The sequence below is a fragment of the Vanellus vanellus genome (assembly GCF_965231255.1).
Source record: "Vanellus vanellus genome assembly, chromosome: 1".
NCBI classification, from domain to species: Eukaryota; Metazoa; Chordata; class Aves; order Charadriiformes; family Charadriidae; genus Vanellus; species Vanellus vanellus.
The window spans coordinates 161,253,489-161,279,005 of NC_138905.1; the positions used below are offsets into that span (position 1 = coordinate 161,253,489).

Consider the following 25,517-nt stretch of genomic DNA (forward strand, 5'->3'; position numbering starts at 1 on the left):
GTTTGCTATTCATCCTGAGGTGTTCCTGAGATGTTAAGAGATAAGCAGGGCAGAAATGACCTAGAAGGTGGCTGTGCTATCATCTAGCTAAGCTGTCTGCCTTACCAATGAGATACTGAAATTGCTTAACAAAATTAGCAGACATAATCAATCTTCTAGCAGATTGCTTTATGCAATTGGATGCTGATTTCATAGAGTATTTTGTTTTCAGCAAGGTTGATAATGGAATAAACTTTTATTAAAAAATTACAGCCTGGCTAGTCTTCCCTTCTGGTGTAAGTTAAACTGTAATGGCTCTCAGGGAGTGACTACCTCTGGTCTTACTACGTCTGTCTGTGGTTCTGTTTGTATTTCGCATTGGCTCACATTTCCAATGAGTTAAGTGTTGTTAAATAGGTTTTCTTCTCTGAACTTGTGTAACAACTGTTTAGGGCACCTAATGCTGGCAATTGGTGTTTTATCTTTAATGTGCTGGTTATAATTGAGAAAGTGTATCTTCCTGCATCTTGGTGCTGCTATTGGGGTATTAGTGTTGCACGTGAAAATAAAAAATGAAGAGATGAGCTAATGCATTGTACTCAGTTAATGTAATGGTGCTAAAATTAGGCAAAAACTGGTGAAATAAGGAGGATGGAGGGAGAAGGGAGGAGAATTACTTGTTGGTCCTATCTTTGAATAGGTAAAGAAACACTAAGATCTTATGCTGAACTTGAGGTATTATTCCTCAGTTATGGCAACATTGCCATAGAAAATTAAGTTATCTTGTTTTAGGGCAGAGAATATTTTAATTACAGACTGTTGCCAAGCTTGTCTGTTCTTCTGGGATGTCAAATTTAAGATTAATTCAGATTAGCATCTCTAAGAGAGAGGCAGACTTTTGATCCATGCCACGTGTGTGGTTTACCAAGAAAGTAATTTCCATGGTTGTGTACTAGCCTAACAGCGATGCTGACCTGTCATAAATAAATACTGAGGGAAAAGATGTAAGCATGTTAGGAGAAACTGTGTGGGGAGACAAGGAAGGGTAATACAAAATAATGAATATGCCTCTAACAAAGGAAAGATTGATCTGTCTAACAGCTAAACAGTATTGCTGCTCTGGACTTCAAATTTTTTACGTATCTTAAAGTCTTTTGTGTTTAATAGCTGTTAGCTAGTCCACTGAGTTCGAGCAGCACCCCTTAGTTTGCCTGGGAGAGGCATTAAGTGAGAGCATGGTTTACTGCGCAAAAGCCTTCCAAAGGCTGTCGCACGTCTGCAGTTGTGGGCTGCGTGAGTGGACTGGCATCCACTGCTCTGTCAGAAGCAGATGATTTTGTTGTCTAGATAGACAGTAAGTCATGTTGCTGAAGAAGCTTTCAGGACTTGCTGTGCACCTTAAAGTCTTCACCGTCCACTGTAAGCCGTAGGGAGTCAGACACTTTAATGATTTTAAGAGTTTTGGATTAGTCTCAGCAAGAGGCTTCTAGTGTACAGTACTAATTCTTCATCTTTTGCAAATGTTTAGACTACATTTCAAAGACTTACAAGCCATAATGTAAATGGACTGGGATAATACATTCACAAGAAAATGCTAAAAACAAATCTCATCAATGATTCTCAAATTTCAGCAGACATGATGAAAAAAGGGTGAGGGATTAGCACATTGCAATACTCCAGCTATTTTAGGTAAGATGTAACCAGATGTATTTAAATTTTGCGTATCTGTATTCCTTTCCAAGTCTAAGAACAGGCTGCCATTCACTGTGAGTGGGGAATTTCAGCCCAAGGCTTTTTTAAATGTGAATGAAACTCTCTGCTCATTGCTATTAATATGTGAGTGCTAGCCTGTGTTTAGTCAGAATTAGATTTGTCATGGAAGTAGCACTAGTAGTCAATATCAAGATTCATACTAAGAAGTATATTCTGATTTTTGCATTAAGCAGGCCCTGCCTTAAAAGTGCTTCCAACGCCAAATAACATCCCTCCCACATGCGAATATGCAGTATAAATGCATTAAAGATTCCCCACCGTGTCCACTGCCAGCCAAATGACAAACATGAAAAGGATTTAGCCAAAGCCTCCCTATGTGCAGAGCGGAAAGGGCCAAAACCTCCCCCAGGATGAGTAGTTTCTACGGTAGTAATTCAGGTGCCCTAAGTTTCTGTGGGTGATCCACTGAAAGCCTCCCTGACAGGGAGGATGTAGCGGGGGAAGCTGGCCTGACGTGACAATGAGAGAAGTGAGGTGGTGGAGCCGCCTGAACGGTGAGTAGACTGGAAAGGGTCATGACATCTTGCTTTGTAAGGAGAAAACAGCAGAGCTGCTTCAATCATGCCACACATATTGTGGAGAGAAAAAGCAATTTCTAAAAAAGGATTTGGCTTTTAGTGGGTACTCGACGTGTTATTCAAAGGAGAGTGAATAAAGCACGAGTTCATGCTCAGATCTGTACAGCGCAACTCAGGGAAAAGTTCGTGCTTTAGACAAAGGGTGCTTAAGAAGAAAAAAGTGAGTTTCAAAGAGCTCTGTGAGAGAAAGACCAATCAGCATCTTTGTTCAGAGCCACAGCTGAAGGACTCAGGTTGCATGTTGATACAAATCTCACTGGAGATTTGTTCACTAAGAGGGAACAGGGTGAGAGGAGAGACTGGTAAGAGATTTAGGGTGTTGGTAGCTGATCTCTGCAGAGGAATAACATGTATTTGCTTCACAGCAGAGTTTGTTCAACCTTGAGTGAAGAGTTTCTGATTAGCTCAGACTTTACTTAGGGAACTAAGTCTACTTTCTTGAGGAAGGACAGGTTAGAATTATGGAGCAAAAGTTCCTGTCCTGTTGTTTCCCTGATTTGCAGTCTTCCTCCTCTTAATTACTGGCTTGAGGAAAACTTTAACATCCTTACATGTTAGGATATCCTCTGTCTGAAAATAGGGTTGAAGTTCTCTGTCCTTTATTTCTGATTTGAAAATCACTTGCTGTATTTTCCTTACATCCTTAGTGCGTTCACTTCCGCCCTGAAGAATTTTTGCAACTGAAATAAAACTTTTTAAAAAAAAACACATTTTGTCTCTATTTGCACAATATATCTTGCTGTCACTTACTACAAGGAATGATAAATAATTTTTGGTATAATGTATGTCATTGAAAATATTAGAAATATATATTAATATTATTATTATTATAAAATATTAGATTAAAACAAAACATCTCATCTGTGCTTTTAGAATCAACGAAAATGCTGATACATTTGAAAACAAGTACAGGTTGACTGAAATAAACTATCACTGAGATAAGAAACAATGCGTATCAAGCCAGGAATCATATAACAGGCCAAAGTCCAGTAATGTCTTCAAGATTCTTGAGACCTGACAATAATTTTTCCCCAGTCGTACCTGTGAGAAGTGGATGTTAAAAACACTGTAGTTTGTATCTGGAAGAACACTGAAGAGGGAAAATGGAACCAGATAAGTGTAAGGCAGGGGAGGGTATGTTCAATCTGTTAGGAGAAGCCTCATTTGGAAAGGCGTGTTTATGTGCCTTGAGATACACTGCCGATGCCTCTGCATATGTTTTTACTGCTGTACACTGTGAAACTGGCATATCCACTTTCCTTAGGTCTAGTCTCCTCTCGTCTGCCTTTCAACAAGCTGCATCTGTCTATATGCATTTGGTCCCCACCTTCCTCTACGCTCCATGTGGTACACAAAACTATCTAACTCTCAGCCATAATCTACCTAATAAATGTAGATTTTTTTTTTTTCAGTTCGGTGGTGGAAGTAAAGCGTGAGGCATTAGCAGCCCATCAAAGAAGTGGTTTTATAGCTTGCAGTGGAAGGCCAGTGTTGCAAGTCATTGTGAGACATGGGGATATCTAAGCATGCAAACTGGAGCAGCGATTGAGAATAGTATAGTATGGAGGAAACTGAGCTTGGATGCAGTCTTCTCCATGCTGCCTTTTAGCAGTGATTTCTGGATTGGACTATAACCAAATCCATGCTCCGGTGTTATTTTAGAGAGCTAGTTGAAGGAGTCTAAAGCAGAGCTAGAGAACAGGTAGGAAGGCATATGGGTCATCAAGGATACGGTGCTCAGTTTTCTTCCCTGAGTTTCTTTTATTCAGTAGTGCAAAGGTATGCTCTGAATCCTTGTGCTAGACAGTTAGTGGAGTCCTAAATTATTAATGAAGCCTAAAGAATGAGTTTTCATTTTGAGATGGTAAAGGGTTGCTCAGGAAATGCCCAAAGAAACTTGAAAGCATACACTGTGATGAGATGGTGGTTATTGTCTAGAGTTTTGGAAATGGCGAGATTTTTCTAGAGCATGAAAAATGATTGAAAACTTACCCAAAAAGAAGAATGTAAAATGGTACTGATTTAATTGAAGCTGTTGAACTTTACTGAAGTAATTTAATGGCGCAATACTAGATTGCTGATATTTTACATTTACATCCCTGTGCAAGTATTTTGTAATGGGCAACACAGTGGAAAAGTGAGTCCAATGTTAATGTTTTGTATGTTTTTTTGATTTATGTCAAAGTGTAAGTAATAGGTCTCTCTATGAGTTCTTTTTGACACAAGCTGAGGAGAAGTACCACAGAAGAATGAATGTACCATTTATTCACCCAGAAGCTGTGTTTATATGTTTCCAGCATATTTGAGCCCAGATACTAGGTTTTTGGAGTCTTTCAAGAGTGGCATTTTAAAAGTGGTACAAGGAAGAATTTTCCTTCTTCCAAGAACTTTTGTTTATGATATTTTTAAAGCCTGACAGTATAACAACAACAATTAACCTCATAGCTTTTCTCTCTCTTGTAGGGTGATAGCTCCTATGTAAAGGATCGTTGGTGTGTGTTTGATGGATTCATGGTCTTCTGTCTATGGGTGTCACTGGTTTTACAGGTAATTATTTCACTTATCTTTTTCAATGAATAGTTCCTTAATTGTGACAAATACATAGCGCAACCAAGTAGTTACAAGTTGTGGAAGTATAGCTGTACGTGGCTCAAATAATTTTTAAAAAGCTGTGCTGAATAGCTGCATAATTGCACATTGCAGCGTATCTACATCAGTAGCAGAACTTACCTTGTTTGGGTTTTTTTTTATTGAGAAGTTATACATTAATATGAAGCTTCTTACCATAAACCCTCTGCATAGTCAAAAGGAGAGAGAAGGATCTTCACAGGGCCATTTTTCTCTTACTCCATATGACAGTTGTGCTCATTTCCCTCCATTGAGTCTAGTAGGATGCCATGGCAAGTAGCTTTGGCAACTAAAGGGAGAATGATTCTGACGGTAGATGTTTGCCATGCTGTAGGCATATTGATACGGGGAGTGGGGGTGTTTCATGTAATATGGTCCACACCTAACAAAACCTTTTCCAAAACTCAAGTTAAAGCACAAAGAAAAAAATAATAATAAATACATTTGGAAACAATTTGATAAATTTTCACAAAGAAGGGAACTTGGACACGTTGCAAGACAGCATAGGGTGTTAAGGAACTGGTCAAACTGTGTCCTGCAAACCAATCAGTCCTTAACCATAGCCATTTTTTGGGTAAGAACAGGCTAACGACTGTGAGACTGGGCCTGCAATAGTATAAGGATTATAAAGGTTCTATAGTGATTGCTGTTAGGCATAACTTACCCACTTCTCACAAATTTAGGACACATTTTAATTTTTTGCTTTATACACAGGGGAAATTTTGGTACGTCGTACATACACAGAGTGAAGGTTGACCATTCCAGATAAGCACCGTAGATTACCCAGTTTATGCATTGCCAGATTTCCCCTCCATTTTCTTAGTACTTTGAGCAAATATTAAATTAAGCTCTTACTCTCAGGGAGTAAGAGACAAGCATTAAAATAGGACATTTTCACCCAATCGTTAGGCTAAATAGTCTTTATGGCATACGTAACCTGTCAATGTATTAAGAAAATGGTTCCCTGTTCTGTGGCTTGGCTGAAATTTGTGTCGTAAATGAAGTCTAGGTGAAGAACATGTACAGTTTTCTCATGCACTTGGAATTAAACAGAGAATTTATAAGCATGTTGCAACTCATAAGGCAATCTGTGTATGTGTACTTTTATATCATAGTAAAAACCTTAATGGTATGCAACATTAACAGATACTGATTTTCATATTTGGAGATGAAAATTATTCACTTTAAATGAAGTTGTGGGAAACTTGCAGGGTAGGACTGGCATAGAAGCAGGTGGCCGACACAAACTTGCACAGTCTTCTTCAGTTGTTTGAGACAGAAGCATTATGAACACAGGCTGAGTATATTTTTGGAATTTCATTAGGATGACCTAGAAATGGATTAAAGGATTTACTAAGACTTTTCTTTTAAAAACATGGTTAAAATGAACTAGAAAGTAAACAAAGAAAAGATTGAAAACAATAGTAAAAATCATGTATAGTGCTGATACACAGTTTTAAAAGTTCTGTGAATGAATACAGGAACAGGACAGAGTCATCAAGAAAAGCTCTTGATTCTTTTGTTTGTAGGTGTTTGAAATTGCTGAAATAGTTGACCAGATGTCACCCTGGGGCATGTTACGGATTCCACGACCACTCATTATGATTCGAGCATTCCGGATATATTTTCGTTTTGAGCTGCCAAGAACGAGGATAACAAATATCTTAAAGTAAGTAAGGCTGTTTTCTGAGGAACAATAGAGGAAATTTCAGTTTTGACTTGGAAGACTGACTATGCAGCTCAGAGAATGACCCTTTGTGCTTCAGGTGTTTTCTTTGTGAGTTTTAGTTCTGGGCAATAAAATCTTGCTTTTCCATATTTAAGGAATCATCAAGTTTCCTAGAAAATTAGCAAAGCTGTTGAATATTTAAATAAATCCTAAAGCGTTTTGCTAATAACTGTACCCAGCAATTTTCAACCAATGGTAGTAAATTCTGTTCCATTAAGATGGGAACTTAATAATGAGCCATGCTCCCCCCTGCAGCGGCGTGGCTTTTGCTGAGATGGGCATAGTGGGGTAATATTCATAACTAAAAATACATAAGCACATGCCCTAACCATTACAGGTACGAGTGTACATGTATTGGTATATGTACAGAGATGCATATGTGCAGGCAAACACACATAAGTATTTGATACAGCATGTGATGGTAAAAGCCATGTAATGGTAATGTGAAAGAGTTTTTTGGTCTTTATTTGGTATCATCATCATAGTTTGCCTGTATAAATCATTAGATACTATTTTACAAAAGCTAGACGTTATACATTTTGTTTGGGTTTGGTTTTGTTCCAGCCTTTGTAGTTTACAGCTGGTTTAATTACCCTAACTTACAGCTTTAGAAAAAAAAAACCTGGTTCCCTTTTCTATCTCTGCACAGAGTAAGAAGTCAGTTTTAAGGACAAATTTTCTGCAGGATGAAATAGTACTTTCTCTGTGTGAGCACATTTTCTATTCTGAAGCTTTTCAGAGGAGGCTTCACATTGCCTGCGCGTTCAGTGTCATCTTTATCTTTTTCCCAGGCGTTCAGGAGAGCAAATCTGGAGCGTTTCAATTTTCCTTCTGTTCTTTCTCCTCCTGTATGGGATCTTGGGAGTGCAGATGTTTGGAACTTTTACGTACCATTGCGTGACCGACGACACGCAGCCAGGGTGAGTTAGCCTGTGCAGGCATGACATGGAGCTGTTCGTTCAGTCCATATGTATAACAGTAGTTAGCATCAGTGGACGTGAAACAGACTTAATAGTTTAAAAGTAGTCCACCAAAATACACTAAGATAAATTGGGGAAACAAAAAAGTTAGGAAGGATGAAAAATGCAAATTTTAACTGTGACAGAGAGATTACAAATTATGGCATTGGGCTGCAGTCTGAGTTAGGGAGCAAGTGACTGTGTATGTGGGGGGCGAGGTGAGAGAGCGGGAGAGCAGAGGAGGCTTTAAGAGGAGCATTGCCTCCTGTGGCTGATTTACGTCACGGATGATTCATCAGCTTTCACTGTATTCTCCTTTCTTTTCCCAGAATGTCTGGGTGTGGGGCCAGACCTAAAGTCAGAACTAAAGGCAGAACTACCTCTAGAATCTCACACCCTTGCTGGATTAAGAGGTCACTGGGACCTGATGCTCAGATTTAAAGACCTTTTTTACCCAGCCTTTGGAAAATACTTATGATTAATATTTTACACTGGTAATCAAGTACACATCGTGTTTTTGATTCAGCACATACTTAAACACAAGTTTAACTTGATGTACAGTATAGCCTCTTGTCACTGGGATGGCTCATAAGATCACATATAAGTATACACTTATGCGTCCTGTTGAATTGGGGGCTTGACTGTATGCTCGACCGCCATTACATCGTGAGATTCTATTACATCTATTTCATTGTTTTGTCCCTGTTTCTTTGGATACGGAAGTGTTAGCTCTGGAGTTGTAGCCTTTGCTTTAGTCAAAATTGGATCCTTTTATCCCTGCATTGAATTTGACAGAACATAAAACAAACAGAGTAGACATTATAAGAAAGCAAAACACTGCTTAGTCTGCCACTGTGCTGAATTAAAAGTCCAATTATTGCAAAACTCTTGTGTTAAAGGTTTTTCTAAACTATGGCCTATAAGCTATCAAATACAAAATGAGGTTATTAAGTGTCAATTACAAAAAAGGTTACAAATTTATTTGAGAATATGCTAGACATATGGTTTTTTGTTAAATGAAAAAATTGACTTTTGGATATTTTCATATATATTTAATCAATACTATAGTAAAATATAGGGCTGATCTTCACCTAGACAGGAAATTAGATATTTCATTCTGACTTTTCCTCTTTTTTAAGAGAAAATCTTTATAGCACAGATTTTTTTACAGTTTCCTATAGACATTGGGGGAAAAAATCTTTATGAAAAATTTTTTTGTGGTAATGAGAAGATCTGTGATTCTGTGATTTCCTTATGTTTGGAAAAACAAGAAGTGGAATAGACAACGCAGGGGAAATAGGGCATCATATAATTGCTTGTGTTACTGAATACAGCTCTTCCCTGAAATCAGCAGAAAAGGATGAAGTGGGACATAATAATGTTTGCAATATGGAAAGTTAAGTTTATAACTTTAACATTGCCCATAAAAATTTTGTCTCATTTCTTTTGCATGTTGGGTTGCTCTCTGAATCCTTTATTATTTAAAAAAAAACCTCAATTTTAGGTTTTTGAAAAGCTGAATTACACAAATAGGTTGAAAGGGTCACATATCCAGTACCTAAAAATAAAATAAAAAACTGTCTAAAATGGGTTAAAGTTGGAAAAGCCAAGCATGTAGAATTAAGGAAATTATAGACTTGAGGTTGAGCATCTAGCCTTAACTCCTTTTTCTTTCAGTGTCATCAAGTGCATATATTTTTAGCTGTTTAAAAATTGGAAATCTAATTTAAGTTACATTTTAGGTACCTGGGATAGGCACCTTCAGAAAGTAATTAATCATTTTTGCCGTCTCCAGACCATAATTGTAACTTTAAATGGCTCCTGTGGTTGTGTATGAGGACTACAGTCACACTGAAAAACACTTTTTCCCTAGAAATGTCAAATGAATGGTGCTCACACAAAGAAAAATGTATTTTTTTCTTTGTTGCTTGACATGTGGACTTTTATCTTATTTTTGGCATACTGTTCATTCCTACTCTAAAACCATTTATTTCTTCTTCTTGTGTGCAACATTCATCATTATGCCTTGTGAAGACTTACGTATATCTGATCCTTTTTTTAATTTTTGAGGAATGCACTGTAGAAGCTCTGGGTGGAGTTAGGCTGTGCCCTCTCTTTACATAGGTCAGGGCTGACCTTCCCAGAGCTGGCTGCAGAATTTATAAGAACAACCACCATGGACTGGGAAAATAAATATACAGAAAAAAATAACAGTTCTTGTGCCAGAAGAGGACAGTTTAGAGGCAGACATTGGTCCAAAAGGTAGTTAGAAGGGAGGTGGCATGCCACTTCTGAATCAAGGAGAGTTTATTAGCTGAGATGTAGTAGAGCACAAAAGCACAAGAATTGCCTAGACAAATTTTACTTTTGACTTTGAGGTTCAATTTCTCAACTTTATAACGTGGATTAAACATTGCTCTCAGAAGTTGAGTCTCTCTGTCTGTCTGTCTCAGGTGGTTCTGTTCCAAGCAATGGAGAGTGGCCAAAGTTGGCTGTACTTAGACTTAAATAACTTCAGCCCCAGCAGTAAATACTCAGTATGTCTGCAAACCAGATCCCAGGCTCCCAAGTCAAGATTAGAAAATGAAAAGCATGCAATTAGAGGCCACCTGTGAGAACTTTAATTTTAGGTGATTTGTGTCATATTATGCAGAATTCCATGGCAAGCAGCAAGGGTAGAGTCTTCTTATTGAGGTCAAGACTTCATCTATTTCAGAAATTTTAGAAATTACTCTTTTTAAGCCTACTGCCTTCTGAATTATTATTATAAGGGAGGCAAGTGTCTTTTGAAAACGGCGTCTTAAAATCTTGCTATTCTTTTTTTATTTGAAAGGATGTGGCAGCCTCATCAGACACTCATTGCCTCTTTGACTGCTGCAAGTTCTTTTATCTTTTCATCCTTCTTGACGCCCACATTGCCTGACCTCCTGTCTATCCACCTCCTCAGTCATTTTCTAATGCTAACTCTGACAAACAGAAATACTGAAGTGAGCTAACTGCAGTCTGAGTTTTTCATTACATCTGTGAAATGAGCAAAATCTGACTACCTTCCAAAGGCTGAAAAGTTGGGTTTTTTTTTTTTGTTATTTGATAATAAATCTTTTTTCTCTCATTCTTATTATCTTTATTTTGCCAGACTTTTTATCCTTACAGGGAACACTGTCTTCTTCCTAGACAATTTTCTCACTCAGTATTCCCTTGTGATTGTTATTTCTTTTTTTACAACTATGCTGTCACAGCTTTTCCTTGATGATTTCTCCAACTGGTACATCTTTTTTTTCTGTCAATAAGCAGCATATTACATGGATTTCCTTAGTATGGGTCGTCTTTAGTTGCTTGAAAGACACACAGTAAGGTTGGTATGTAAAGTACGTATAATTCAATTATCTAGATAAGTCCATACATTATAAGCAGTTTGACAGGTTATTTTGTTATATCTGAGATCAATTTCAAAGTGGAAAAAACATGGGGAAAATAGGTTGTGTTCCCAAATCTATTTTAATTTACTCTTGGGCACCTCCAGCATACAAAAGGTACTTTCAGAAGGACAGGAGAGAGACATTATTTCCAAACCATTGCTTTCGCTCTGTCAGAGTATTTTATATATCCTCACACACCAGCTATTGTGTGTTTTCTTTATTTTTATTACCAAGACATGTTTGACTACACAAAAATACTTTCATACTGCATGATTAGATCATATTTATTCCACAACAGTAAATTTTCTCATAGTACTTCTCAGCCTGCACAGGAGCTAGGGGAAAGGAAGCCTTCCCTTATCAAAACAAAGGCGGCTAATATGGCTACCTGCCATAAAATGTAGTACTTACCTATTTCTTATCCCAAAGTCATTCTTTAAGGGCATTTTTTTAATGCTTTCAGTCAGGATAGATTGAATATTTCTGTATACCTGTCTGCCTTGTCACCATGGCAGTCAATTTAAAATCCTTCTTTGCACGGTTTCTTGTTTAAAGTAGGGACTGCCCAGGAATATAGATAAGAAAATTAATTACTGAGTAATAGAAAGATCTAAGAGGTTCTTGGTCATCTTTCCATCTGTCTATGGATAGGCCCTGAAAATGTCAGAAAACAGCTTCAAAGACTCTGAAGCTGAAAGTTCACCACAATATCTAATAGAGGAAATAAATATGATTAAAAAGAACAAAAGGGATTCAAGATACTGTCTCACATCAGCAGTGGGAAAATAAGAATGAATAATTGGATTTCTGAGAAAGGGAAGAAATCAAAGACCAAGCTTGAAAAATCAACGTAACAGGACTTCTTTAACAGGGCACATTAATTTATTGATGCTGGTTGAACAACCAGCACTGCTTTAATACTGCCTTTGGGATTTATTCACAATCTGTTAATGGTGATATGTCTCTAGTATAAACTCCTCAGGGGGAAGAAAAGTAGAAGAAAGGCCTGTTGTTGTTTAGACCCCAACCAAAATCAAGAAAAATACAGCATCACACTAAAAGGAAAATAATTAAATCCAAATGGGATCCTATACAAAGGGTGGAGGAGAGTGATGAGGTGATGGTTAGTATTGGTGTCCAAGGGAAGTGGTCTTCAGGAGAGGACTCTCCTCACTTTCTGAGGGTGTGTGATTTCCAAGCAGAAATCCTGATTTTGTCTAGAACTGTTACATAGACAGTTATCCAAAGCAATTGGGCTGTTGATTCATTTCATACAGGCTTTCCAGTGTTGTTTGCCCAGCTCCATTTTGTGAGAGAAGGCAATAATGAAGATCTACAGTGGAGTGATTGGAACCCAATGACCTCAGCACTTGGTGTCTTAGTAATGACACCTGCTTACTTGTATTAAGATTTGGAGTCATTTGGGCTTACGCAATCCTTTGTCCCACTCAATCCTTTGTCCCAGTGAAGATATCAAAGTTTATTGAACTTGCAGTCAGGGTGTCAACCTTTATGGGATTCCTGGCCTTCTCAGGCTAGTAAATACTCCTTTTGAGTAAGCTGGAGTGAATTTTATAGACTGTGGTGAAGTTGACGGACTATAAATACAAGAATTTGAATAACATAACTGCCACATCTCTACAACTACCATAATTCCAAAAAGTTCCAAATTTATCCACAAGATTTTTACCTTATAATCACTTTACAGAATTAAGGCCAAGGGAGTACTGAACTTTCCACAGGAAACCTGCGGGAGGCTGGGATACTGCAGGTCAGGACATCCTCCAGTATATCATAAAATTGAGGGAAAGGCCAGACATCATTAGAAAAACAGAATTGTAAGAGCGCTCTCCACTGAATCTGCCAGGTGGGCGATCGAGTGCTTTCTTGAATAGAAAGGAAGTGGGAAAGTTCTCTTCTTTATATTGCAAGAAGAAGCCAGACAACCAATGGACAAATCTGTGGATGCCCTGACATTCACAGGTTAGACAGCAGTTATCACTGAGCAGTACATCTCCCTTAGCCTAAAAACGGTGTGAGGAAGAGTCACGTCTGGATATGGAAGCAGTTACACTAAGAAAGAATTTCTAAAAGAGACTTCAGCTCTGTCTCTGTGAGTGATCTATCTTATGCGTTGTTTTGAAAACCAACTAACTGTTTTCAGTGTTGTACTGCTTTCTGGAATCTGAATACGATGTCTAAATTTGATTGCTATCCTAGTCCCTTGGATTGTTGCAATTCGAAAAGGTTTAGGAAACACTGGAGTATTCATCCTGAGATATTTATGAGCAGACTGAAGCTATCTTCTCAGCTATTTTATTATTTCCGGGAACTTGTAGAGGATGGGTGAGGAACTGGAAGGCAGAAAAACAGTAGAAGTTTAAAAAGAAGGAAAGGATAAGAGACAGGGAAATGAAAGCCAGGTAAGCTTAACTTCTATCCCTGAAAGAATTCTGTAGTGAATAAACAAACAAAAAAGCGTAAGCAGCTGGAAGATAACAAGGAAGTGAGTAGCAGCTAATATGGATTTGTCAAGAATAAACCATGTCAAACCAATGTAATTATCTATGGCAGAGCAACAGCCATATAAATTGGAGTGAAGAGTGCATGTCATATATCTTTATTTTAGCAAGGCTTTGTAACAGTCTCATAGGACATTTTTGTAAGCTGGCAGGAGAAACATGGTTAAGGTGAAAATAATCATAGCATAGGTGCAAAACTGCTTGGAAATCATGCTCAGTGAGTTGATATTAATGGCTTGTCATCAGAACCGAAAGAGTTGGGATCCACCTAAGTCTGCCTTGTGCTGTGTGGAGGTTTCTTTAATAGCCTGGATGATGGCAGATAGAATATACTTATTGCACTGAGGATGACATGGGGGGTGGGCTGTAAACATTTTGGAAGGCAAGATTAGAATATAAATGATCTTGACAAACTAAAGACATGCTCTGAAAAAATTGGATGAAAGTCAGCAGGGATAATATACCGCACTTAGGAAAAATAAGCTGTACAAATACAGCATAGTGAATGATTGTTTAGGAGGTAGTTCTTCATAAAGTTATTTGGGAACATAATGGAGGAACAGAAATCAACAGAATTGTACTCTTGTAAAATGTATAAATTGTAGTATCAGACAATATACAGGCATCGTTTGGAGAGAGTCTAAAGCAAGTGAAAAGGGAATGAGCTTAGATCTGTAGAGCAGAGCTGATAAATGTTTGGAAGTTTTTTAGCTCAACTCAAAGGAAGTGGTGGACACATAGCAGTTTTTGAGTGGATAAAAATTGTACCACAGAATAAAGGAATCTGGTCTCTGTTTCTGTACTACTACTAGGATAAGAAGTATTTGTATTAAATTTCAGGAAGAAAATTTCAGGTTAGATAGCATATCAGGAAAAAACTTCGTAGTGGTAGTGATAAGCTGCACTGGAGTCCATTTCTTACAGGGGTCTTGAATTGCCCCGCTGGGGATCTTTAAACCAGGCTGTGGGAACTTCTCTTGGGGAAGGTAGAAATAGTCTCGGGCAGGGAACTATATTTACTGTCCTCTTGAGGGTTCACATCCAACCTTATTTTTCTATTATTCTGTGTGGTCCTTCTTTACATAACAAAAGTCATGTATCCTTATCCTCAGCATCCAAAGACCTGCTTGCCTTTGTTACATCTCTTTTAAAGGGAGTCACATTGAAAACGGGGAGGATTGGATGCAGGAATGGAACTATTGTGTGTTAGGGCAGAGGTGAGAGTGTGACTTGCTGCTTCTTATTGTTTTCTCTCTCTTTGCATATAACTACACTTTGGAGATAGGGTGAGAGTGTGTTCTTGGATGTTCCACCTGTTTCGTCCTACTGCACATGGCATATCTAATTCTCTCACCAAAACACACATTAGAAGTGTTACTATTCATTTTTGGTTTATACTGTCATACAATAGGTTTCTACTCAATTTTTACACACATCCCTCTCCCCTTGCTTTTCCAGCCTCTTACCTAGTAAGCCCCTCAATCCCCTTCCCTCTTCCTCTCATAGAAGATAGAATAGTGTTAAATAAATTCCCAGAAAAGCCCCCAAATACAGTGTCACTCCCTATCTCCTTAGCATAGAACAGGCTTATCAGCTGCCTTTGTATTTGATGAACCACGTTGGTTGTACTCGACACAAATGCACCACATTCCCTCTTTCCAGTGCCTAGAATACTGGCCACCCTTCTGTCCCTGCTGTAGCAGGCTCTGCCGGGCTCACTGATGCCTGACTTGACCAGTTTCCTTCACAGCTCCATAGTTTACTGCCCGCCCTCTCCCTTCCAGCTCCTCTTCTTCATCTCTGCTGTCCTAGCTCACCTCAAAGGCTTATCCTCCTCACACTCTCGCCTCATGTGGGGCGCCTGCCAAGGCAGCAGGAGCAAGAGTTATTACCTGTTACAGCTTGATCTTTTATATCACCTCCCTCTTTTCTTGATCGACATGGCCGTTGCCTAGGGGCAGTATTAAAACTACAATCCAACCAATTTTTTGTACTTCTACTTGGCAGGTTAATGAGGAGGGCTCTTCAGCTGGTGTTTGAAGAACAAGCTTTGGTTATGGGCTGCCAATGGCCCATTTAGTTTTCTCTCTTGAGCTGATGCAGCTGTAGGTTTGAAGGCTAGACTAATTTGGGCTTTTACATTGGGGTTTCTTGGAGCCCCAGCAATGCTTCAGATCCCTTATTGACAAAATTATTTCACCTTACTGGGGGCCTACAGCTGCATATTTTAAAGATATTTTTCTCTGTAATGCCCTGTCAGTGAAGTCCTTTCACCAGATGAAACAGCGATCCAGTTTTGGCAGTAAGTCTTCCTGTCAGCCTTGTGTACCAATCATGCTATAAAATGGAGAGATCAAGCTGCTTTCTCCTGGATAAAGTGAGAGCTTTGGTGGAACAGCCAGTTCTGTCATCAAATGCTAAATAGCTTCCATTTGGAGCTAGCTGGATCATACTGAAAATTTGTTCTTATGTGCTCAGTGATAGCATCACCTTTCTTCTGCTAAGCAGAGAGTTGCATCTTCTGCCTCTTCTGATGTTGCATTAGTGATCGGCCCACGTAAATGCATTTGATGAAGGCATCCTGTGTATGGTCTTGTTACTTTGCAACACAAGCTTTAGGAAGGAATTTGTTCTGCAGGTAGTTCAGATTTAGATTCAGGCCGTTACTCTTTTATGTTGCTGAGGATTATCCTGAATTGTGCCTAATCAGAAAGTTTGATGAGATAAAAGTGCACGGTGCAGTGGTCCAGAGAGACAGCCAGGGAGACCTCCCCTGCTCGCTAGTGGTAGCTAACTCTGCTGTTATTGGTGATGGGTCCAAAAGTGCTCGTGAGCTTTGATGGAAGTGAATCCCAGCTGAACTTATGATTTTCAAATCCTATAGTGCAGTTTAGTGACCTTGCGTTTTCCCTATAGTTGGTAGACAGCTACTCAGAAGGTATTTTTCTGTATTTAATCCAGGTAAGTCTGATATGCAAACTTAGGTTTCTTGAAGTGATCCTGAACATACTTTAAAATCAAAATGGATACAGTCTTCAGCTTAGGTTGTTTCACATGTTACAGTTCATGTCCTTGCAACTTAAAAGAGAACACTTCTTCTTTTGAGAAAAGAGAACACCGTTGTTTTTTTTTTTTAATTCTCTAAGGAAATACTTTCTTGGATTGTAATAGGGACTGTAAGTATGAGATCACTTCAACTTGTAAATAACTCTAATTTGATATACCTCAGTGAAATCCATATTCGTGCAAACTAGATAGGTTTGTTTTTAACTCTTCCTGTATATTTCCTATGCATCAATACTTATAGCAACAGCCTCCTTTGTTGTGCGAATGCCATTAATTCATGTTGATTTGATTTCCTGTGAAACAAGTTTTGCATTAGCATACATATATTGCAATTGCTATTTGAATTCAGCTCCCTCATGATTGATTATAGCAGTCACAAAAATGGGCTGTCGTAGAGTTGTTATGCCATGTGGCATTTGATAAAATCTCAAAATAGTATTGTTCATGCATACTGCTTCAATAACAAATCCATACTGGAAGTTCTGAAAATTTTCTTCTTTGAGCTTTGCTTTCTAGTGCCTGGATGGACATTCCAGCACTGTCCATAGGAAATATTTTTTCTTTGACTCATTTTTCTGTGGTTAACTTCAGTGGCTTTGTTATTATGAAGGGTAATGACAGAGTGATTTGAATTTAATTTTCTCTAATGCCAGTTACTAGTGATCGAACTGATAGATTGTCAAAACTGTTAAGTAGCCACAGCCATCCTGTTTTCATTTGGGCAATGACAACACTGGCTTTGCAAATAAATGATCTTTAAGGTCCCTTCCAACCTAAACCATTCTATGATTCTATGATCTGTTTTTGATGATAGCACTTGTGTTAAGAACCTAAATGCCTTGAATTCCCTCTCTGACTAGCAGAGAGAGAAAAGTGCTTCTGGAGTATAGCTGAACCCACCGACCTCCAAACCTCTGGAGATGTTTTTCTGTCTCTCTGTGTTCATTGCCTAAAATGAGGTGGGATAAGTCAGGACAGCAGAGCTGCAGCCTTTTATTGTGCAGCTCCTTCTAGTGATTCAGATAAGGTCTTGGTCTTTGAATTTTTGCATCCTGAAGTGTGAGATAAGGTTGGTGATTAATTTGAATCTCTTCAAAATTCCTCTGCAGTGAATAGGAATAGATGGAACATCAAAGGCACGTTTTATAGACCCTAACTTAGGTCATGTATCAAATGAAGAAAACCTACAATCGAAATAAAATCAAACTTTACTGAGTATTAGTGCCTCATGTAATAGGCAGTCTGATTTAATCATGCCTTATTAGTTCTCTCAATATGGGTGGGAGGAGAGAGGGAGTAAGACCAGACTTTTCTTAATTTGTTGAATAAACATGTAAACAATTTTCTTCTTGAAAAATAGACCAAAAAAGTAAGGATCTCCAAGTTCTGTTAACAAAGGCTCAAGCTTAGGCACTAGATGACTGAGAAAACTGTCAAAACCCCCCGATACTGAGACCTGAAACTGAACATATAAATAATGAATAAAAGATCTGAACTGAATGATAAGATATAAAAATCTATATACCTTGGGGCAAATATACTGAAAGACAATATATTATCAGTAGTAAAATATGACAGTATCTATTGAATTTAGAGTCAAAAGAAACAATTGGATCATCTAGTCAGACTTCATTTTGTTTCCCCTCTATGAAACCTCATAGCTTGCGTCTGACTCTGGTGTGTCTCCTAGACAGGTATCTGTTCTCAATTAGTTGCCAGAAGAACAATTCCTAAGCAAGGCAACTTTTTGTTTTTACAAAAAACTGTTTCACTGTTAAAAAACATGTTCCTAATTCTTCATCTTAATTTGTCCGGCTTCAACTGTTAGCTTTCTATTCTTGTTATACTTTTTTATGCTAGATTACACAGAACCTTAATTCCCAGTATTTTCTCTGTGTGAATCCACTTACACACGACAATTGAGGCACCTTTCAGTATGCTTTTTAAAAAAACTAACATAATTTAGCTCTTTAAGTTTCTCACTGCAAAGCATGTTCTCTAGTTTTCTCATTTTCATGTTTTTGTATGATTTCCTCAATTTTTCAAATATTTAAAAACATATGAACAAAAAACCTGTGGGTAATATTAATCGTAATTTGTATGAGTGCAACACAGAGAGGGACATTAATTCATTATTGTTCTGCTTGTGCAGTCTGGGAAAGCACTGGCTCTTTCTTGCCATGATGTTACTGGGACAAATATGAGAGGATGCCCTATTATATCGCCTCATCTCAAACTCTCACATTGTATCTGTATCCTATAATATAGTATTTCCATCCTCTTTTATCCCTTGTATTCCATAGGCCATAGACCATAAGGTTTGCTTTCAGTGATCCTACCTCTATAACTTTGCATTTGGCTGTATTTAAGCACATTTTGTTTTATTAGATCCAGGTAATCTGATAACTTGTCAGATTGCCTTGTCCTCATTGTTATCTATGTTTCTATTCATATTCTTGATTTTATACCAGTTTCTTCCTCATTGATTATGGTAGATACTGATGATCATTTCACTGGCAAGTATTTTTCTGTCCTGTCAGTTAATCACTTTTCAGCCCCTTTAACAGGTGCTTTATTGATATTACGTAGTGCCAGCTTTTTAAACGGTCGTGTTTTATTGAATTAATTGCTTTACAAAGCCTTAAGCTAGGCAATTTTATTGGACAAATCTGTAATCTTATCAAAATCATGTTGGCATGATGAGAATTATTTTCTCTAAATCCATACTGCCTGCCATTAATAACAGTCATGTTCTTTACTCTCTATCCATCAGACTTTGTATCAGCTTGCTCTTGCTTTTGTCTGGGTGGATATCAGGCTAACCAGTCGTGCTGCTTGTTCTTTAAAAATTAATGGCACATCAGCATTCTTCGGGAATTTCCCTGTTATTTCAAGATTTATTAAAAATTAATAGAAGAGATGAGAGATACCCTCAGTTATTTGGGCCTGTTAATTTGAATATAATGATCCCTAGCAGATGCTGTCTGATATTCTCCTCAGTTACTAATTCTTGAGTAGTGAAATCTGTGTTTGCCAAGCTAAAATGTAAAATATGGAATGTTGCCAAAGCTTAAGCTTTGTGTTTGTAGTGTTCCTAAAGTCATGAGCCCTTTAAGCATGCCCTATCTCATATTTAACGTGATAAAAATAATAAATAGATATCAGAGACAATCTGTTACCAGAAAGGCTTGAAAGCTTTATAGTTATAATTACAGATATAATTATGAGAAACATTAAATATGGATGAAGATTTCACACGTACAGTTTAAAAGATAGAACAGATTTTGTTCTCAGATTAAAAACAGGAAACTGGTTCTGTAAGTACGGTACGTGATGACTTTAGACCTAAGTTTGCCTGAAAGTAAAACATAACATTTAAAAATGACCCTTGGGAATGCTAAATTGTAAAATACCAGAGGAGTAATTGTGCCTAGACATATCTGTAATCTTTAAGCCAGAGAGGTACCCTCTGAAATTTCTTTAACTATCACCAGTGATTTTGCATGAGACTGGTTTTGGATTATCTAGAACCTGTAATGACTCCAGCAGCAGCATTGTCCTAAATTGCAATCTCTTTCTGCACAAACTAGAAGATCTATCAGTAGAACTGGAGTTAATGCTTATACAAGTGTCTGACTTCAGTGACAGGAGAGTTAGCTGACAGGGAGTACACTTTGAAAAAATATGCCCGATTATAGTGATAAACTACTACTGCAAATTTTAGAAATATCAATATCACTGGTTTATATGTATCTTCCTTGTTAAGCTGAGGTCATAATGTGGTAACAATTATGAAAATTATCAATAGAAAACTTCATGATAGAGGCAAAGTTCTAATAAATATAGTTATTATAATTTTATCTTATTATTCTAACAATTGTGCGGGAGTCTCTATTATTGTTAGGTCTTTCTGTAAAAAGAGCAGTAGTGTAAGGAAGTAGTCTAGGAACCATCTGTTACAACCAGCAGTTGTATGTTCAGAGCTTCCCACTGGAGAAAATGGACTTGATTGGGTTAGCACAGTAAGAATTAAGATAGGGATTTGGGAATGAAGGACACATTGAAAAGGGCAAATGAAAGGGAGTTTGCCTAGGTGCTTAGATTGCTTTCATGGTCACCAAGCAACAAATAAACTTTAACGCTTCTCCCTTTTATTTTTCACAAGGAGTCAGATAAAAAGCAAGTATTTTTCCATCTAGGCTTCCTATCTTTTAAATGCCCAGAGTCTCTGAAAACAAGCATAACTTGGAATATGAAAGAAATATTTTTAACTACCCAGTGACATCAGCAGCTGTATAGTAGTTGGCATGAGCTATCTGAGCTTTTAAGAGGACATATTCTAAATACAAAATTTATTTAAAACTTCCCTTCTGCACTATGTTACTGGTACAATGTTGTCACGGGAACCGTAACCTCAGATTTCCTGATTTTTATTGCTATGAAATTACAGCCATTAATTATGGATATGCCAGGAGTATCTTTTTTTCTTTTCTATTTCAATTCTATAATTTAACTTCTTTAAGGAATGCCTCTTGATTGGAAAACAATGTTTTGTGCTCTAAAACTGGACGGTGGTGTAGGGGGAAAGCAAGCTGAGGCTGATGCCTTGGCTTATTGACCATAGGAACCATCATTTTTTTAATTTGAGGGGCCTGATGCAGTTATCCTTGTACAGGCATTTAGTGCTACTTGAAATAACTAATGTGTCCAAGATACTCAAGTATGACACAGGGCTCTCAGATGTGGCACAGGTCCTACAGAGACCTGTGACCTCCTAGATCAGCATCTAAAGGTTAAGAGGGTTTCTGTCAGGCATCCCAAATGGCACTAGCAATCTGGGCGAGGAAAATCAAATTGAATTACAAGTCTGGGGTATTTGCATGGACTCAGTTGCAGGAGGGAGCTATAAATCTAGAATGCAGAATGTTTGTGACGAAATCGAGCTTATTCTGCATTTGATGTGAAAATCTGTTCTTTTGTATGATTAAACGTATTAGTAAGAAATTAGCAAGAAAGATGTTGATGTTTTCTACCCTAGAAATTAGTATTTGCTATTTCAGATCTGTGAGCTGAGAGGTTCCGTTATCATTAATCTGCCAGTCTATACATATCTCGCATTTATATTTTGGTGTATTTTGGTGCTTCAAATAAAGCTCCAAAAACATTGTTAAAATCAAGATGAGTATGACACAGCTGACCTTATTTTCCCACTATGAATCCAGCTGGTAAATTGCATCTCATTTCATAAAATGCTGATACAATATAGAGTTTAAAGCTTATAAAAAGTGTTTATGGGCTGTAATAGTTGTCTAGAATGGGGCAGTGAAGGTTTCACAGAAGTAGATCATTCTGGTTTTGAGAATAAAGACAATTTAATTAGATATCATTCACCTATATAATATGAGACCAGTATGAATAAAACTCACGAGATTTAGAACCACAGTATTACTTCATCAGAAAATGCTTATTGAGTGATCCTGGCCCAGAATCAATTTAATTTGAGCTTCAGGAACTTCTCTGCAGCATTGAGCTCTATGCTCTCTTCCGGCTTTATTTTAGGTTTATTGCTGTATTCTCACTAGCTTGGTACTTTTGCCTTGGGTTCTGGCAATATGGCAAAACAGAAGCGTCTTTTAGAAAAATGTATAGGAATGGATTTTTTTTTCAAAATTGCATCCTCAGACGTCTAAATTCATATAGCAGAAGAGGAAGCTATAAATTCTTGATATCTTAAAGAGAATCTATCTCATCAGTCATCTGATCCAAGCCTATTTCTATATTAGTACTTTCTATACAGCAGCGTCCATCTTGCATTTAGGTTCTATCATGTTCTGAATTCATTACTTGACATTAAATCACGGTTATTGAGAGTAACCTTTAAGCTCTTCAGAACTACATAATCTTGCTATTCTCAAAGGGTTTTATCATCCTTCAGCACATGCTTTGTGTGATTTTGATGAAGCTGGTTTCACACACTGCCGCAGGTCACTCATGAAAATGGAAAGCACAGAACCCATTGCCAGTTCCTCTGAGATCCCAGTTAATGTATTACTCCTTATTTGGAAGCTGTACTATTGCTCCTTACTTCCTTCATGATCTGCCAGCCATTTTTTATGACTGCTATGGTATTTTTAACATCGCAATAGTTCTTTCGTCAGCAGCTGTGCAGTGCCTGGATTTGGTGCAGAGACAGACATAGGGTTCCTTTCAACTAATACAGAAAATCCTTCAGCTCCAGCTGATTCATTTTGAGTTATCGACTTCTTTACCTAATTGACCATAAGGAATGTTTTTTTTTTTTTAATACCTTATCAAAAAATATCCTTCTTTTTTTTTTTTTTTGTAATTTTCTGGATCTGGCAACGACATGACTAATTTGGTAATTTTGAATGGCTTTCTGGTGATATCCTAGAAAATTAATAGAATACCAGAAAAAAAAAATCCCATTTTTTCTCCATTTCTATTTTCAGCAGAGAAAGTCAGGTTAACAGAAAATAGGAAGTAGGGAGCTACCTTGGGTAATTCATCTCTTAAATTGCCAAAACCTCTCTTTGAAGAATGGCCCTAATGGAGAGATGGTGCTCAAAGACAGATTGTGCTCACATGAGCACATAGTGGTTGAAAGACCAGTTTCACCATGGAAAACAGGCATGTCTACTGCCAAGACACGTAAATTCAGGTTCTTGTTGTGGTGTTCATATGTATGTACATAGTCAGAAAGTTCTTCAGGCAGTTAAAAACATGTCAGAGCAGCACTCCTATGTCTTTTGCAACAATGTTATTATTGAAGGTTTCTTATTAAGCGTTATGGAGTCAATTATCTCCTTCTTCATCCTTTGGATTCCTGTGCGGAACTAATTTCTCAGCTCGCCTGTTGGGTTGATGCTGTACTCCATACACATTGAATACTCTGCATAGAAATACTCAGTTGGTCTACTGGGATGAATTATTTCTCTGGTCATGTTGCAATGAATTCGTAATTTTATCAAGGCTCCTTGCTGAATAGCAAGATATTTAAGCACATTGCCTAATCGAACTTCTGAGATGCTTAAAACTAGTTAGGTGCTGAATCAGCATCTCAGTGCTTAGTTGATGTTGAGTATGGCCTATGAAGGAATAAAACAATTAAAGTCATCTTATATTGAAGATGTCTGGTGATATGCTATCCACTTCTAGACTAGGTGTCTAATATTGTCTAGTCCATGTAGACTAGTCTATGCTTATTTACTGTCTTGAGGCAGAACACAAATTGCAGGTACAGGTACTATAGCAGAGATTCTTCCTTTTTACCCTAAACCATACTCAGTGCATGGAGACAGCTTTTCTTCTTCAGGAGGTTTGATGTGATACAAAAATGACCTAGGTTTAAATGAAGCACTTAAAATGAGTGCTTTGCATTGTAGTGATTGAGACAGCAATAATATGCCCTCACACTGCTAGCCTCTTAGATCTGAGGGATTTTCTAATGCAAACCATAATGTAAAATTCATTAGCTACCAGTAGCCGGGTTTCTGAATCTCGAGCCAATGCTCGAGCCAATGAATTAATTTTCATTTCTGAAAATATTCATAAAATATTGTCTTATGATAATCCCATATATTATAATGGCTTTTAGATGGCAGTATCATAAATCTAAAGTACTTAAAGCATACAACTGGGTATGAATTAACATATTCTAGTATAAAGGAATTAAGGTGCCCAGATGAATTTTTTAATCCTTGAGTGACATGTGCTGCACGTGTTTACAAAAAGTGAAACAAGTACATGTATGCTTGTGTATCTGTCTGTCTTTCTAGTTATGCACATACCTAAATTTCAGGATGTTCTTTAAAACTTCAGCTGGAGCTGTACGTGTCTTTGTGTTCATCCAGGCAGATATGTATGGATGTCTGGTATCATGAAGAAATGACTACAGGATGGGTGCAACTACAGTTATTTCTCTGCATTTATAATTGCCTAAGAAAAATTGTGTAGGAAGCTTTAGTTTCACACTGACAGATTTAGACTAATCTATTGCTATTGCATACAGTGCATAAAAGCAAGAAAAATAAAGTAATTAAAGCTTCTGTTCACCCAATTTAGTTGTCAAAATGCATCTGTGAGTTAGATTAAAAGAAGAGGACTTTCAGAAGAACAATAAGATACTAATTATACTTAAGGGCAGACTGAAAAGTTTCGCCTTTTCTGTGGACAAGCAAGATTAATTAAAATGATGAATTTTAAGGCACTGGTCTGAAGCCTCGGGATAACGGGCTGAATACTACAAGATTTTCTTTGTAACTTTCAGGAATTCATTTTCAGTGTTTCTGTATGAAAAGTCTCTGCTGTGACCAGGAATTCAGAATCAACCTGAACAAGAATGGGAAAATGCTATCGGCTGTTTTTTTTTCTCAGACCAGAACTCACCGTGATTAGCTTTTCATGTCTGATTTGCCCTAGGACTGAACCAAAAATCAGGATTTTCATTTGCTAGATGAGAGAATAGAAGCAAGGAGAAAAACGGATGTTGCTTAGCTGTGTGCCTGTTCAGCACAGTTGGAGCTATGTCATATTACAACCTTTCTTCTCTTTGGTTTACCCAGCTGACTCATAGCACAAGTAACAGGAATCCTCACTTCTGCGCTGTAATACTGTGCTGTGTTGCTTTGTAGACCCTGACAGGGACTGCTCATGATGGAGGGATGTAGTTTGCTAAGGTTACCTCTTAACTAAACTGCTTCTTAAGAAATGGGGTGCCCAGTGTTTGGTTTTGGCAAAGGACTATGTATTGCGATTATTAACTGGGTGCCGTAAATGCTTAGGGGGAATCAACTGCCTGAGCTTCTCCTTACCAAAGTTTGGGAGCACTTGGATCCCCATCTTTA

General features: G+C 37.7%; 1 protein-coding gene across 2 annotated transcripts in view; it reads left to right on the top strand.

The window, feature by feature from the left end:
• Nucleotides 1–25,517, top strand: part of NALCN (sodium leak channel, non-selective) — a gene marked incomplete at both ends in the record, with an annotated part of 351,928 nt that overhangs the window by 17,123 nt on the left and 309,288 nt on the right. For both annotated transcript variants that reach the window (XM_082482102.1, XM_082482103.1), the window contains 3 exons: nucleotides 4,794–4,877; nucleotides 6,488–6,627; nucleotides 7,479–7,607. In XM_082482102.1, coding sequence (XP_082338228.1) covers nucleotides 4,794–4,877; nucleotides 6,488–6,627; nucleotides 7,479–7,607 — 353 coding nt within the window. The remainder of the gene's footprint in view (nucleotides 1–4,793; nucleotides 4,878–6,487; nucleotides 6,628–7,478; nucleotides 7,608–25,517) is intronic.